This window comes from Phyllobates terribilis, unplaced genomic scaffold (assembly GCF_046119375.1).
Source record: "Phyllobates terribilis strain yellow unplaced genomic scaffold, ASM4611937v1 Scaffold_1__5_contigs__length_1240528914, whole genome shotgun sequence".
Lineage (NCBI taxonomy): Eukaryota > Metazoa > Chordata > Amphibia > Anura > Dendrobatidae > Phyllobates > Phyllobates terribilis.
In genome coordinates this window covers 319,027,038-319,043,552 of record NW_027362761.1, presented here as the reverse complement: position 1 = coordinate 319,043,552, position 16,515 = coordinate 319,027,038, and the positions used below count along the sequence as shown (strand labels likewise).

The following is a 16,515-nucleotide window of genomic DNA, read 5'->3' as shown; positions in this document are numbered from 1 at the left end:
GCTGTCTCATACACTTACCCTCTCCTTATGAAATAATTCACTGAGCTAAACAGACATTTAATAGAGTCCAAGCAAAAAAATTACCAACATATGTCTCTTTATATTCATTTTGTTTTTCTACTTCACTCTTGCCTTTGTAATATGTTGTTTCTTTATTTATATCTATATACTTTAGTCTGCCACATCAACGCTTCCAAAGGGATCGAAGGGTAATGGAAAGTCTGGATTTGATGACAGCACGCTTCCGCTAGTGGACAAAAATCAAGGTGAGAAACACTGTACAATTAATGTTTATGGTTGAGCCTAAGAAATTTTTTTTACATGTTTCTGTGACTCATATTTGCAAGCAATAAAATACTGTCTTTAACCCCGTCACAACCTTGGACATATCCATATTTCCAGGTCGGCACTTACCAACCTTGGACATATGGATACGTCCAGGCGATTTTGCTGGATGGCAGCTGATTCTGACAACTGACAGCCAACACTCCCGGCACTTTAACACCCTAAATGCTGTGATCAAAATCGATCGAAGCATTTAGAGAGCATCAAGAGGAAGGAAGCCCTCTCTGTCCTTGGGTTGTCATCACAGGGGTCGATCGTTGCTATGGTGACCCAATGTCTTCATGCTAACATCCAGGTCGCCAAAGCTAGCAAACTTGCTAGATCATGCTCAGTGCATGATCTAGAAACAAACCAGAGAACCAAAGCTTCGAATAAAGATCCACAAAATTGACTAGTACAAAGGAATTTTTATTAATTCATAGTCATAGGTGGAAAAAGGGAGAGGAATACACAGTAACAGAGGACAGTAATACTTAGAATAACAAAGAAAAACAAAACAAACAGGGACACGAGCAAGGAACATAATGGTGTACAATCCTATGTTTAGGGAGTATCAAGCAGGCTGCCAAGCAATAATTTAAAATTAATCCATAGATGATAAATAAAGTGCTAATGCATAAAGGACTAATAGAGACTACAAGGTATCACAATTCCAGCGATTCCAATCATTATATTTAATATATATGTACATAGTGGTCAAATGTAGTCAAAAAGGTGCTAAATCTCATAAAGTGCATATGCAAGGATAATCCTATTTAGGCAGACATGAGGAAAAAAGAAATAGGCTGAGAAGTCTCACTGTATAACGCATGGTTACTTACACCCAAAGTATGTAGCGTTCCTTGCTAGCTCTCACCCCGATGCGCGTTTCGGCATAACTGCCTTCGTCAGTGGGTAGCGTTTATAAAGGCCATAAAGCCAATAGACAGAGGGGAGTGTAAACCACTGACCAATACGAGTAAGAGAGGTGTGTCGCGATGCATGGCTGTCACCGGCCCACCGCTGCTACCATGGCAACCGCGTCACGTGGTCAATGATGCTGCGATCACGGGGTCACATGATCGGTCTCCAGGGAGTATAGAAAGACATGGATGCCGCGAATGCAGAGCCGAGAGGACATGGGTACCACCTCTCCCACAAACATAGCTAAGAACCAATTAGGTTGAAAGACCTCAATAATATAGGACCCATCAGAACCAATATCGCCTATGAAAAAATTAATAGTAAATAATGTAGAAGTGTCAATACAGAGATAGAACTTTGACCCAACTATAATAATTGCATTTTGATGTAGAATAACAAATTATAACGAGAAGGCAATATCCCACAGAATAATAATGCAAAACACAAAAGTAGCAAAAAGAAAGAAAAAGATGAATAAATAATAAAATTAAATATAAATAAAAATAAAAAATATTAATGATAATAGAATAAACCAAAATAAAATTAAATAAAAAATATACAAGAATGAAAAACAAAAAATTAAGGAAGTCATTATGTATCAAAATAAACAATACATAAATAAAAATTAAAGAGATAAGAGAATACAGGAAAGAAACTATATAAATCAATAAGCAAAAAATATTTAATAAGCAATATTAACAGAAGATAAAGACATCCGGGGCCTCAGCACAATTCAGTCAGATAAGGGAACATCATAATATATTCTTCATGTGACGGTGTCCTGTTCATCAAGGGACAAGTAAGTAGCCATGCATCAAGAAATACTAGAAAAGTAAAATTGGAATTAAAAACACACAAAAAACATACCCACAACCCTACCAAACAAATAAAATAGCCATATAACAAACAATGGACTACATAAAATATAAAAAACGGCATAAAAATACATATAACCATGAAACTAAGGGCAATCAGAGAAATGGAGCATAACTAATATTTTCATTGAGACCAGATGGATGTAGAGTTTTTAGTCTCCAAATTCATCTGCTCTCCTTCTGGGCTAAAAGTTGGCTTACCCTACCACCCCTAATATTGCTGACAATTTTGTCTATTACCCGCACCATAAAACCATTGCAATTGTGGTGCAATCTGAAATGTTTAGGAATGGTTTTCAAAGTGGAGATATCAATGCCATTTGCTACTGCTGCTTCGATTCCCAAGACGTGTTCACGAACTCTCAGCTTCAACTGTCTAGTCTTAAGTCCCACATAGATTTTCGGACAGGGATATACTGCATAATAGACTACTGCTTTGGTAGTGCACGTTATAGATTTTTTGATATGATACTTCTTAGAACCATGGGAATCAATGAATGAGTTGGTGTGTTCAACATTGGGGCACTCCACACATTTTCCACATGGTGTACATCCTCCTAACGGAGGTGATCTCTCTAAAAAAAAAGTAGAGGGAAAATTGGGACAATAGTGGCTTCTAGAGAGCAAGTCACGAAGATTTCTAGCTTTTTTAAAAGTGATTAAAGGTCTCTCTGGTAGATATTTAGATAAAATGGGATCTGCCAAAAGAATAGGCCATGGTCTATTAAGACAATCTCTCAATTCGGCAGACATAGAGTTATAGGTGGTAATGAACTGCAAAGTCTGTCCATCTTTGTGGGTTTTTGTCGTATAGAGGGAGTCATGCCTTGTAGTATACTTGGCTCTGTGAAAAGATTTTTTTAGAGAGCGATTACTGTATCCCCGCTCCCTAAATCTGGTAGTAAGATCCTGCGCTTGCATCAAAAATTCAGTATCAGTAGAACACAGTCTTCTCAATCTGAGGAACTGTCCCACTGGAACCGCATTCACCATGTGCTTGGGATGTGCTGATGATGCCAGCAATAAAGAATTTACTGCTGACTGTTTCCGATGAATTGAACTTTGTAGTATGTCAGTCTCTTCACATGTGATTCTAACATCTAGAAACTCTATGGTAGACACATGCTCCTGAAATGTCAGGCGGATATTGAAGTCATTATCATTGAGATCACCCATGAATGACTTCAAAGATTCAAATGTACCCTGCCAGATCAAGAAGATGTCGTCTATGTACCGCGCCCAAAAGAGGACGCGGTCCATCGACAACATCCGATTGGACAGGAAGAGGTCCCTCTCCCACAGCCCCAGGAACAGGTTGGCATAAGACGTGGGGCAAAGGGGGCACCCATCGCTGTTCCCTGCAGCTGCAGGAAAAAGGACCCCTTAAAAACAAAAAAATTGTGCGTAAGGGTAAATTCCAATAGGTCAGTAATAAATGTAACCATATCACTGGAATGATTGGCAGTCTGTAGAAAAAACGAGTTGCCTTAATCCTATCAGTGTGGCGTATGTTCGTATAGAGTGACTCTATATCGCATGTAACCAATAAGGTATCAGTCCCAATGTGGATGATCTAACAAGTTTGCCTGTCATTGCAACCGTGACCGTTTGTATAGCGTAGGAATGCTCCTGGAAAAAGTGAAAGTCCCACAGTGAACAAAGTAGAAAAAGTAAAAAATAGTGAATTTTTTTGATGAAAATAATATAAAAAGTAAAAATATATTGTATCCATATTTGGTATTGCCATGTCCGACCCGAGCTATAAAACTGTCCCACTAGTTGACCCCTTTAGTGAACACAGTAAAAAAAAAAAGGGGCAAATAACAATGCATTTTTATCATCGCCGGGCAAAAAGTAGAATAAAACGAGATCAAAAAGACAAATGTAAATAAAAATGGTACCCCTGAAAAACGTCATCTTGTCCCGCAAAAAAACAAGCTGCCATACAGCTCCATCAGTGGAAAAATAAACTTACAGCTCTCAGAATAAAGAGATGAAAATATTTAATATATAATAATAATAAATAATATATATATACTGTGTATGTGTGTGTGTGTGTATGTGTGTATATATATATATATATATATATATATATATAATAATTTATATTTATTTTTGTAAAATGGTTTTTATTGTGTAAAAGTGCCAAAACATAAAAAAAAATATAAATGTGGTATTACTATAATCGTACTTACCCGAACAATAAAGCTGCCTTATCAATTTTACCACACTCGGAACGACATATAGCTCTTAAAATATGGCAACGCAAAATCTAGTTTTTGCAACAATAAAAAAAAGCGTCTTTTTAGTGTGTGACCGCAGCCAAACAAAAAACCCAATATAAGCCTGGTATCGCTGTAATCACACCGACCTGAAGAATAAAGTCATCTAATCACTTATACTGCATCACGCTCCTACTTGGTCAAATAGCCCTTACACAGCCTGGAGGTGTGTTTGGGGTCATTGTCCTGTTGAAAAATAAATGATGGTCCAACTAAACGCAAACCGGATGGAATAGCACGCAGCTGCAAGATGCTGTGGTAGCCATGCTGGTTCAGTATGCCTTCAATTTTGAATAAATCCCCAACAGTGTCACCATCAAAGCACCCCCCCACACCATCACACCTCCTCCTCCATGCTTCACGGTGGGAACCAGGCATGTAGAATCCATCCATTCACCTTTTCTGCGTCGCACAAAGACACGGTGGTTGGAACCAAAGATCTCAAATTTGGACTCATCAGACCAAAGCTGAGATTTCCACTGGTCTAATGTCCAATCCTTGTGTTCTTTAGCCCAAACAAGTCTCTTCTGCTTGTTGCCTGTCCTTAGCAGTGGTTTCCTAGCAGCTATTTTACTATGAAGGCCAGCTGCACAAAGTCTCCTCTTAACAGTTGTTGAAGAGATGTGTCTGCTGCTAGAACTCTGTGTGGCATTGACTTGGTCTCTAATCTGAGCTGCTGTTAACCTGCGATTTCTGAGGCTGGTGACTCGGATAAACTTATCCTCAGAAGCAGAGGTGACTCTTGGTCTTCCTTTCCTGGGGCAGTCCTTAGGTGAGCCAGTTTCTTTGTAGCGCTTGATGGTTTTTGCAACTGCACTTGGGGACACTTTCAAAGTTTGCCCAATTTTTCACACTGACGGACCTTCATTTCTTAAAGTAATGATGGCCACTCGTTTTTCTTTACTTAGAATTTATATTCTGGCAAGAAAAAAGCAGCTAACAGTCTATTCAGTAGGACTGTCAGCTGTGTATCCACCTGACTTCTGCACAACACAACTGATGGTCCCAACGCCATTTATAAGGCAAGAAATCCCACTTATTAAACCTGACAGGGCACACCTGTGAAGTGAAAACCATTTCCGGTGACTACCTCTTGAAGCTCATCAAGAGAATGCCAAGAGTGTGCAAAGCAGTCATCAAAACAAAAGGTGGCTACTTTGAAGAACCTAGAATTAAAGACATATTTTCAGTTGTTTCACACTTTTTTGTTAAATATATAATTCCACATGTATAAATTCATAGTTTTGATGCCTTCAGTGTGAATGTACAATTTTCATAGTCATGAAAATACAGAAAAATATTTAAATGAGAAGGTGTCCAAACTTTTGGTCTGTACTGTACATATCAAATTAATAAGAATATTACATATGTATATTAACTGAAAACCATAGTAAAAGTATCATATATCTATAGTAAACATAAGATAGATATGACAGAGATAGATGTATCAATTATGGAAAAAAGATACAAATAAAAACTTTGTGGTCACAAAAGAGCATTTCTCACAATTTTGCAGCCCTTACAGAGTAATTTTCCTACTATTTAAGCACCTAGATTCCCCTTTCATTGCCCCCATAAAGTATGATGTCAAGAAAAGTGCCCCCCAAACACAGTATGATACCCCAACAGTCAACACCCGCAACACAACCCTCCACATAATACGACGGCCTCAACACAACCCTCCACACAGTACGACCGCCTCAACACAACCCTTCTCACAGTTAGACTGCCCTTGCTAGCCCTCCAAACAGCACGATGGCCCCTGCACAGCCCAACAAACAGCATAATGGCCCCAACACAGCCTTTCAAACAGTATGATAGACCCTACTCCAAACCTTCTCTCCAGAAGCACGAGCTGGGCACAACGTACTGGTCACTATAACGGCGGTTTGCCATTTTCACTCGGCAGCATCCACTGCTGCTCGTGTCTGGAAAACACCCATGGAGTCAAAATCTCTTCTAGCACTTAGAGGCTCTGTATATGGAGTCTGCAAAAAAAAAAAAGAAAAATCTGTGCTCCAGGTGGCAAATAGCGCCCCATCCCTCCAGAGTCTCGCTGTGTGGCTAAGCAGTACTGTACAGCCACCTATGGGGTATTTCTGCATTCTGCAAATTGTGGGACAAATTTTGTTACCATTTTTACCCATTTCCCAGTGTAAAAATGTACAATCTGGGGCTCAAAAAAAATTTTGGTGGTAAAAATGTAGTTTTTTTTCTTCTCTGTCTAATGCTATAAAATCATTGAATTCATTGAGAGGTGTAGTTTGTAAAATGGGGTCTCTTATGGGAGGTTTTGCTGTTTTTTGGCACCTCAGGGGCTCTGCCAATGTGACATGGCACCCTCACACCAGTCCAGCAAAATCTGGACTCCAATATGGCGCTTCTTCTCCTCTGAGCTTTGCATTGTTTTTCAAAAGTTTTTGACCACATAATGGGAATCTGCGTAATCAGGAGAAATTGAACAACAAATATTGGGGTTCATTTTCTCCCGTTACCCTTGTAAAAATGCTAAATTTGGGGCTAAAAAAAAAAACATTTTTTGTGGGAAATTTTTTTTTTATTTTCACAGCTCAACGTTATAAACTTCTGTGAAGCACCTGGAGGTTCAAGGTGCTCACCACACATCTAGATAAGTACCCTGAGGGGTCTAGTGTCCAGAATGGTGTCACTTGTGAAGGGTTTCCACTGTTTAGGCACATCAGGGACTCTTCAAACGTGAAATGGCATCCGCTAATAGTCCAGCAAATTTTACATTCAAAAAGTCAAATGACACTCCTTCCCTTCTGAGCCCTGCCGTGTGCCCAAACAGTGGATTTCCCCAACATATGGGGGTATCAGGGTGCTCAGGAGAAATTGCAGAACAAATTTTGGGGTCTATTTTCTCCTGTTACCCTTGTGAAAGTAAAAAAAAAAAAATGTCTAATGTAAAATTTTTGTGAAAAAAAAAAAAAAAGTTAATTGTTCATTGTTTTCTTCCACATTCCATTAATTCCTGTGAAGCACCTGAAGGGTTAATAAACTTCTTGAATGTGGTTTTGAGCACCTCGAGGGGTGCAGTTCTTAGAATGGTGTCACTTTTGGGTATTTTCTGTTACATAGACCTCTCAGTCACTTCAAATGTGATGTGGTCCCTTTAAAAGAAATAAATAAAATGGTTTTGTAAATTTTGTTGAAAAGATGAGAATTCGCTGGTCAACTTTTAACCCTTATAACTTCCTAACAAAAAAAATTATGTCTCAAAGATTGTGCTTATGTAAAGTAGACATGTGGGAAATGTTGACACACCTACTCTTCTCAAATGGGACACAAGTCCCTCGAGAAAAGAAAACGAGTATTTAAACCTTAAAAAATCAATATTTTATTAAGACAGCATTAAAACATGGTAAAACAAATCACAGTGCTTCACATATAAGAACGGGCTTATATATATATATATACACAACCACTGTTGCTATGGATATGGAATTGCAAATTTGCAGTATACTACTCACAAATGCGACCGTATTGCTTGTTCAAAGATATAAGTGAAATTAAACATAGTAGTGCCAATAAAATTATTTATCTTTGTAAAGCCATGGTCGCTAGTGGAAGGAATGTTATAAAATTTTGTGCAAAAAGATGCAGGAAAAAGCCCATAAGCATCAAAACATAGACAACAGTGGAAAAACCTAATTAGGTCACGCCAACAGGGAAATACTAAATGTAATTACCTGAATCTGTATATTGACGCTAGAGCCCGTCTGTCGCCCCGACGTACGTTTCAAATATCTTTCCTCAGGGAGCTAGAGTTGATATGTCGCGTGGTGGTATATATATGGGCGGGTGTCCCTCATGGATGAGCGTGTTGCCGTTTCCGGTTACCTTAGACCTTAGATGACGCATGCGCAGACTGTCACCCCCTTTAGAGCGGAACTTCCGTTTTCGGCCGGTGGAACGCAAGCCACAAGTTGCCAAGCGGCACTGGTGCGCTCGCGAGCACAGTGGCCGAGTCAGGAAGTATCCAAGGAGCCGCAGTCCAACGCATGCGTACAGGTCACGGGCAGAGTGGCCGGATCAGGGGGTATCCAGGGAGCCGCAATCATACGCATTTGTGCAGATCCGGGGCGACAGACGGGCTCTAGCGTCAATATACAGATTCAGGTAATTACATTTAGTATTTCCCTGTTGGCGTGACCTAATTAGGCTTTTCCACTGTTGTCTATGTTTTGATGCTTATGGGCTTTTTCCTGCATCTTTTTGCACAATATTTTATAACATTCCTTCCACTAGCGACCATGGCTTTACAAAGATAAATAATTTTATTGGCACTACTATGTTTAATTTCACTTATATCTTTGAACAAGCAATACGGTCGCATTTGTGAGTAGTATACTGCAAATTTGCAATTCCATATCCATAGCAACAGTGGTTGTGTATATATATATAAGCCCGTTCTTATATGTGAAGCACTGTGATTTGTTTTACCATGTTTTAATGCTGTCTTAATAAAATATTGATTTTTTAAGGTTTAAATACTCGTTTTCTTTTCTCGAGGGACTTGTGTCCCATTTGAGAAGAGTAGGTGTGTCAATGTGAATTGAGTTTAATAACCAGTAACAATTTTCAGGATTCCAAGTGCGGAACTTTGTTGTTAATGTGGGAAATGTTATTTATTAATTATTTTGTGACACATCTCTGATTCAAGGGCATAAAAATTAAAAGTTTGGAAATTGCAGAATTTTAAAATTTTCGCCAAATTACCGTTTTTTTTCACAAATTAACACACGTCCTATCAAACAAATTTTACCACTATCATGAAGTACAATATGTAATGAAAAAACAGTCTCCGAATCAGTGGGATCCGTTGAAGTGTTCCAGAGTTATAACCTCATACAGTGACACTGGTCAGAATTGTAAAATTTGGCCTAGTCATGAAGGTGAAAACAGGCTGAGGGGTGAAGGGGTTACAGAGTAACCATTGTTTTAATTTTTATTTCATAAATCAATAGTACACATGAAACTAAGCAACTTTGTAATATCTTATTAGAAAGATTTGCTTCTTTCTCTGCCAGAATTGATCAGTCATTATCAAAGTTCTCAGTTCTGAGGTAAAATCTGTATTTAGTGAAGACTCTTTCCCATTACGGAGATAGGAGATGGCAGCTGCTTACTTATAAGATTCTATCTAAATAGGAGGAGGGAGGGGAGGAGTTCTGCCTCTAGCTTAAAAAATAAATATGTAGAAAAGAAAAAATAATATTGCAACTGTAGAGTTGCTGATTTTTGGTCCGTGCACCTTTCACCACCCCACCACCAAACAATGGCGGTAGAAAATATGTAAAATGTATGTATCCTAAAATGGTATCAATAAAAGTAGAGCTCGCTAGTAAAATTTAACAAAAGTATGTAAGTTTGGTATCATTGTAACCATACTGACCTGAAGACTTCTGCTGCCTGGTCATTTTGATATGTTGCAGTACACACTATACATTGAATTAAAATGAAGCAATTCGATGTATGCACTAGTGCTGTAAAGTCTGCCTTCTGGCGGACATACAGCCTTGCATTTTTCTAGAATTGATTTCTTCGCATATTGCCTTAGGGTTTATGTTGTATTGTAACTCTGCCTTGACCCTTTCTTGCCATGTTGGTTTCTTCAGAACCACATTTACTACGAACAGATTTGCCATATGTCTTGTTTGCACCTTTTTATAAGTAGAAACCACTTTAGAAGACTAATCAACCATAACTGAATTACATTTTACAGGAAACAAGAAGTCTGGAAGTCGTGACATGATTCCCATGGGGGAGCTTGGCCCTGGTAAGCAAACAATGGAAGGGAAGATGCAGTGCTCAAGAGAATTGCCATTACCTCTTACTCTTTTTATAAAGTTGTCAAAATTTTCTTGTATTAAAGGGAATCTGTCGGAAGGAATTCACCTCTCAAACTACTTATATGCACATGTAGCGCTTTCAAAGAGAAGTCCAGCAATACCTTTACATGGCCAGTCCTTTACTGCGATTGTAAGACTCTGTCACTCCAGCTCTACTCCCCGCCCATTGTCTTCTCCTGCTTGACTGACAGCTGCTATGGGGTGTGCCTTCAGGCAAAGAAGCCATCAGTTAAGCAGGAGGAGGTGGTGCAAGTCAGGGAATAGAGCTGGAGTGACAGAGGCTTCAGACCTACCATAGTCCTCTTACATATCCATTCAAATATATAGCTATTTACACATGCTCCACTATTGTGAAAAGTAGCGCAAGTCTTTAGTTTTGTATGACTGATCCAGTAACATTGTCCTTGTTTCTGTTATGATAATAAACCATGATGTATATGAGAAAAGAGCCCTATACTGATCATTATTATTTATTATTATAGCGCCATTTATTCCATGGCTCTTTACATGTAAAAAGGGGTATACATAGCAAAACAATTACAATGATCTTTAACAAAACTTGACGGCGACTGGTACAGGAGGAGCGAGGACCCTGCCCGCGAGGGCTCACAGTCTACAAGGGATGGGTGAGGATACAGTAGGTGGGGGTAGAGCTAGTCGTGCAATGGTATGGTTTACAAGAGGTCTTTTCTTTCAATACCTTAATACCTGCCTAGAAAAGGGTTTACAGATTTATCCCAACTCCCAGCCCCAACATGGCATAATGAGAGTAAAGAATATAAAGCTGGGCTGGAGAAAGTCATATTGATTTCTTGTCATCATACTTTGCGAAATGAATATTTTTGCTTTTTTTTTTTTTTCTTAGATGGATATTCCACTATTGATCATAGAGACAAGGAGCGCAAATACAGATCAAATGAAAACATGGGAGATCTGTCAGAGAAGGAGCCCTTAAAGGTAACTTGTCAGCAATCTCATTGACTTGCATGGGTGGAGGTCTGACCTGTGGAGCAGCGGCAAAGTCACTTTCTAGTATATTGCATATCAGACTTGCCACTGTAGGGTGTGTAATTAATTGACATTGGCAAGTTTGCCTGCCTTTAAATGTGTTCTTCTGAGTAATTAAATGGCCACATCCCATCAGAACAAGTCTGGCTTCACACATCCATTATTCTCAGTCCACAATTTACAGGTAGTGTGATATGAGGCTATTGAGCTTGGATCAAGAGATTTACTGCAAGTCCGTAGATTATACTTGGATTATGAATGACTGATGCGTGAAGCCAGCCTTAACATGAAATACTGTTTTCAACAAAAATGTAAAGGCTTGACCTCATCCTTTTTACAAACTTGCATTGATTTCCTAGTGTTTGGGTTTTTTTTTTGTTTTTCAGTTTCATATTTTTTTTCATTTTAAAGTTGTACTTTTTTTCTTTTTTTCATGGTATAGCCCTCATTTAAAAAGGAAAACCATGTAAGTTTAATGGCATCCATTAGGTGTCAATGCCTTAGTATGAACGTGCTGAACATAGCAGACTATTCTCAATTTCTTTATAAGTATAGCACAGTGTACTTACTGAATGTTCAACCTCCACTTTCATATTTCATCTAGTGGTCAAAGCTCAGTATTCTTTACAGTGGTCATATGTACACATTATGTTTTATCCACTTGCATATTGCATACCATAGACTGAAATTCAGTAAAGTAGCCATAGAAATTAGAACCAAGCCAATTCTTTTTTTTCCTCCAGCACCCATTTATCTGCTTGCAGTACATTACATCAAACTTAAAGAAAAACTATCATAAAAAATGACCTATTGTTTAAATCAGGTTTCTTGTGTTTAATATTTTTGCTCAATTTTATTTTTCCCCAATATGACTATTTATATTCAACATCTTGCAATAAGTCTGGCAACTAGGCATCTTAAGACTCTGACTTAATTTTTCAGGAAAACACATGTACTTATATGGTAATGAACAGACTCTGACCCTATCTTTTGCAGTGAAGCATCCAAAGAGGGTTGTGAAGGGAGGGAGAGCAGGGTCAGGTGTGACATCACCTATTGTGATTGGATCCTGTGATGTCAGCCGTGTATCACCGCCATGTTACCGGTCCTAAGCCTTTCATTGCTGATACAGAGCCTGATGAAAACTCTTCCTGCAAGGAAGTAACACAAACCTTGTTTAACAAAAGGTTATTTTCTAATGATGGCTTCCCTTTAACTTGTAGATGGGTCCTGGTGTGGGTAAGCTAGTGGCAGCATATAGAAGTGAAGAACTCTAGCGAAGGGCAGAAGCACACACAATAGTCCAGTACCGTTTCACTGAGGGAGTGGTTGCTCTCACCTGGTGGTGTTGTGTGAAGGCACAACACCTGTTTAAGTGTGAAAATTAGCTGCTGCTGACCCTTGGCTGGAAGAGATCTTCCAGGTGTATATTTACCAGAATGGAGAGAATCACGTTACATGGGCTGCGCTGCATGAAATGAGGATCCTTAGCACTTCAGATAAGGTTTTTTATTAGCGCCAACGCGTTTCGGTGCTGAACCTTTCTCAGGCTCAAAAAATCCAAATGAAACTCATTTTGTTTTTTTGACCTTGTGGAAAGGTGCCGAAACGCATTGGTACTAATAAGAACCTTATCTGAAGCTCTAAGACTCCTCATTTCCCGCAGCGCAGCCCATCTAACGTGATTCTCTCAATTCTGGTAAGTGGCAGCATATAGGCTCACACACGTTTTTTTGAGACTTCTCCTGGTTGCTGCTAAAATGTACTTGCATATAAAATGTATAAGAATATCAATTGATCTAAAGGAAATTTTTAAATGATATTGAAACATTTTTTTGGCAATATTGAACGAATACAAACGATTTATAGCACATACACTGGTTACATGGTGTCAGGTCACCACATCCAGGTGAAATATCACTCAGTGTGGCGGGTTAATTATGTGACCGTGATAGAAGTGTGTATGATAAGGAGTTTTTAGATGCAGTTTTACCGGCCTCCTGTCTGCACAGTCTATTGTAGTTTCCTGCCCTTGTGAAGAAGGTTGAATGTACTGTGTTGTAAATGTCACATGTACGATGTTGTATTTTTTTTTGTATTGTATCTTGATGTGATGTTTTACATATTTTAAAATGTTTCTCAAATTTTACATAGGAATATTGCATTGCTCTTTTGCTAATGATTTGTCACTCCTTTTAACCTGTCACATAATTAACTCTTTCCCTTACAAGCCTTGGTTGGCATTGCACCTCTCCTTGCATTAATATCTGTTTTGCTCTCTCTCCTTTCCTTTACTGCTGCTGCAGAATGACTCAAATAAGAAACACATTACCCGGAGTAACAGGCCTACTGTCAATCTGGTGGATGCACGCGACACTAAACCGCAGCCTGTTGACTCCTGGGTCTAATTTTGCATGCATGGTAGGTCTGTCTAATGTCTTTGTGGGAACTTGGTTGTGTAACTTTTCACCATTCAAGGTATCCTTTCTTTACAAATTCACTAAAACTAAAGAAGATTTTATTTCTCACCAATGCATGGTCTGTTGGTTTCCGAAAGCTTTGAAATGTGCGCTTCCTTTCTGTCCCTTTTTATCTAACCTGCTTAGTTTACTGTCTTTGCTCACACTAAAAAGTGTGATCAGCATGTACTACAAATATCAATCTCAACTTCTATTTCTAAATTTCATTACATTTTCAATTAAATAGAGTTGAGGTGCAATACCAAACGCCACTATTGGACAAGAGTGGCGCTGTTTCTTTGAAAGAGAAAAAATCAGTTTTTAAAAAAAAAAAAAAAAAAATTCTGATAGAATCACTAAAGTCTTACATCTTGATAAAATCTGCATACGAACAGTGAAAACAAAAATAAACTAACTTCCTTCTGGTAAGCTTGCATGATTACTTATGAAGGGATCTTGACAAGAACTATAATTTAAAAGGAAGATGGAAATATCCTTTGAGAGCTTAGCTTCATCTTTCAATCCAGTGGATAGTGATAAACGCTTAGGCTAGAATACCCCTTTTCATGGAAGTTTACCCAAGGTTATATTTCTATACACATTTTGGAGACTGTTCTTTGCCAAGTTCTAAATGGGAGTAATTTAATCTAACCAAACTGCTTTTATCATATAGAGTCTGAATTATATACCACTGCCACAACTTGCATATTTTCTGGGATTTTTTACTGTACAATTTCCGCTTGACATCACCACCTCTTATTGATCATTCTTTCTCCAATGTACTGTTTTTTTTCTCACAGGGATAATCTTGCGGTGATTCTTTTTGAGAAGACATTTTTAGGTTATTTTTTTTTTTTCCCAAACCAAGAATCACTCATTTTTAATATACATTGGAGGTATCATTGCCCACCACTGCCATACTGTTTTCACAGGAGGACCATTTTGGTAAGTGACTGGATGAAAACTGCCATCTGCTGTGACTGAGAACCAAACTATGTGATCATCGCCAAAAACCGCTGTTGCTTAATTTTACTTCAGAACTGAATCTTTTTTAGTACATATGTATAGTATATATTCATAAAGTAACATTCCCTTTGAAGCTTCCTGCACCTTGCACCATTTGAAGAAGAATCACCTTTCTGATGGAAAGTTGGGATGGTGCAGCTTGTAGGACTAGAAGATAGAAAGAAGGGAATTGTTTTTATTGGACGCATTTCCTGCACGAAAAAAAATAAAAAAGCCACAAAACTTTGAGGCATTGACTTAAATTGAGCACTTTTTTCCACTTTTTGGTTTTTTTTTTTGGTTTGCAGCCTCAGCTTGAACTGTGAAAAAAAAAAGAAGTTTTGTGGTCGGAGGTGCATATAATTTTATTTTCTTGCTATTAAACGATGGGAATATCATAAGGATTGTGGTTTTCACCAAGGTGGAGTAAGATGTACCGTAAGTTGCTGCATGGAATGAGAAAGTGGAGGAAAAAATAAGTTAGATAGCATCTGTACTGTAGACCCTGATGATTTTGTCCTTTTTTAGAAAGTATCTGAATGTGATGTAAGGCTTTACACGCCGGCAATAGAGCCCCCTCCCCAGGTCATTTCTGCGTTCTGACTATGGAATGTGTTCTACACTGGCATCATTCTGTCAAATACTCAACCTTACCAGGACTTTTCTTACGACATGCATGTCATTGACTGGAATGCAGTGTGAGCTCATACATATACTTGCATTATTTTATACATGATCCCAAGTGGGTTGTACATTGAAAAATTCCATATATTTAATATATATATCTATAGAGATGGATATATATATTATTGTGTAACTCTAGACTCCTGGTCTAGCCGGAGCCTGCGGCTACAGTACATTTCTCTCTGGTTGCAGCCTGTGTGCAGAAAGTTCTTCTGTATGATGATTTTGCCTTTTATCTCGTGCTTTCTCTCTTCAACAAGATTTCACGGACCGATCTACCATCTACGAACTCTCTGGAAATCTTTCAGCTATTCTCATCTTGCAATCGCCTCAACTGTTTTAAGATCATGAACGCATTGCTGCAATTCTAATCCTTTGAATTAAAATAAGGAATTATGTTTACTGTTGAATTTTCATGTATTTTCAGTAGGTGCTCAAAAAGAAAATCAGAGGGTGAGGTGTGCATTCTTTTCCTGTGTTTGCAGGGATGGGACTGGTTTGTTTGTTTTTTACATTAATGTAATATTTCATGCTGTACTAAACTTTAATGTGCGTAGATGTTTTCTTGGATGTAAAAAAAAAAAAATCAAAGCAGTCAAGATCATCTTACTGGTCACCATCTGTTAGTGTAAGTTGTATGGGGTCAACCTGCACCCTTGTAATCCTTAAATTTATCACAGAGCTCTGACGTGAATGCAGTCAATTTATCTGGTGCAGACAATTCTTGTGTACCATACTGAATTCTGAATCCTAGCTTAATCCACTACCTATTACAGGATGGTTGTGTTGTATACAAGGCTGCAGGTCCCCCCAGTCCTTAGATATGGTGTGCTGTCCAGACACACATGTATCCTACTCTAAACTTCAACATTTACAGATTCCATATACAGTCATATGATAGCAGCACTTTTATGTTTTTGTAGCCTCTTTTATTCTCTTAGGAGATATTACTATACTTTCATGAGAACTTTGAAACTATATCAGAGACATACACTTTGAGATTGTAACTATACCTGAATAGAGAATTGACTCTGCGTTTTAACATCTGTATGATAAAGTATTTTCTAAATGACTGTTAATA

The 16,515-nt window shown here is 38.3% G+C and overlaps 1 protein-coding gene across 20 annotated transcripts in view; it reads left to right on the top strand.

Moving 5' to 3' along the window:
* ARVCF (ARVCF delta catenin family member) overlaps nt 1-15,836 on the top strand; it is an 892,847-nt gene extending 877,011 nt beyond the window's left edge. For 17 of the 20 annotated variants that reach the window (XM_073675591.1, XM_073675659.1, XM_073675564.1 and 14 more), the window contains 6 exons: nt 176-266; nt 10,152-10,205; nt 11,144-11,235; nt 11,729-11,752; nt 13,593-13,707; nt 14,546-15,836. In XM_073675591.1, coding sequence (XP_073531692.1) covers nt 176-266; nt 10,152-10,205; nt 11,144-11,235; nt 11,729-11,752; nt 13,593-13,694 — 363 coding nt within the window. In that variant the 3' untranslated portion in view covers nt 13,695-13,707; nt 14,546-15,836. The remainder of the gene's footprint in view (nt 1-175; nt 267-10,151; nt 10,206-11,143; nt 11,236-11,728; nt 11,753-13,592; nt 13,708-14,545) is intronic. The other 3 variants (XM_073675605.1, XM_073675614.1, XM_073675679.1) reach the window with 2 other exon arrangements.
* Nucleotides 15,837-16,515: the final 679 nt, after the last annotated feature.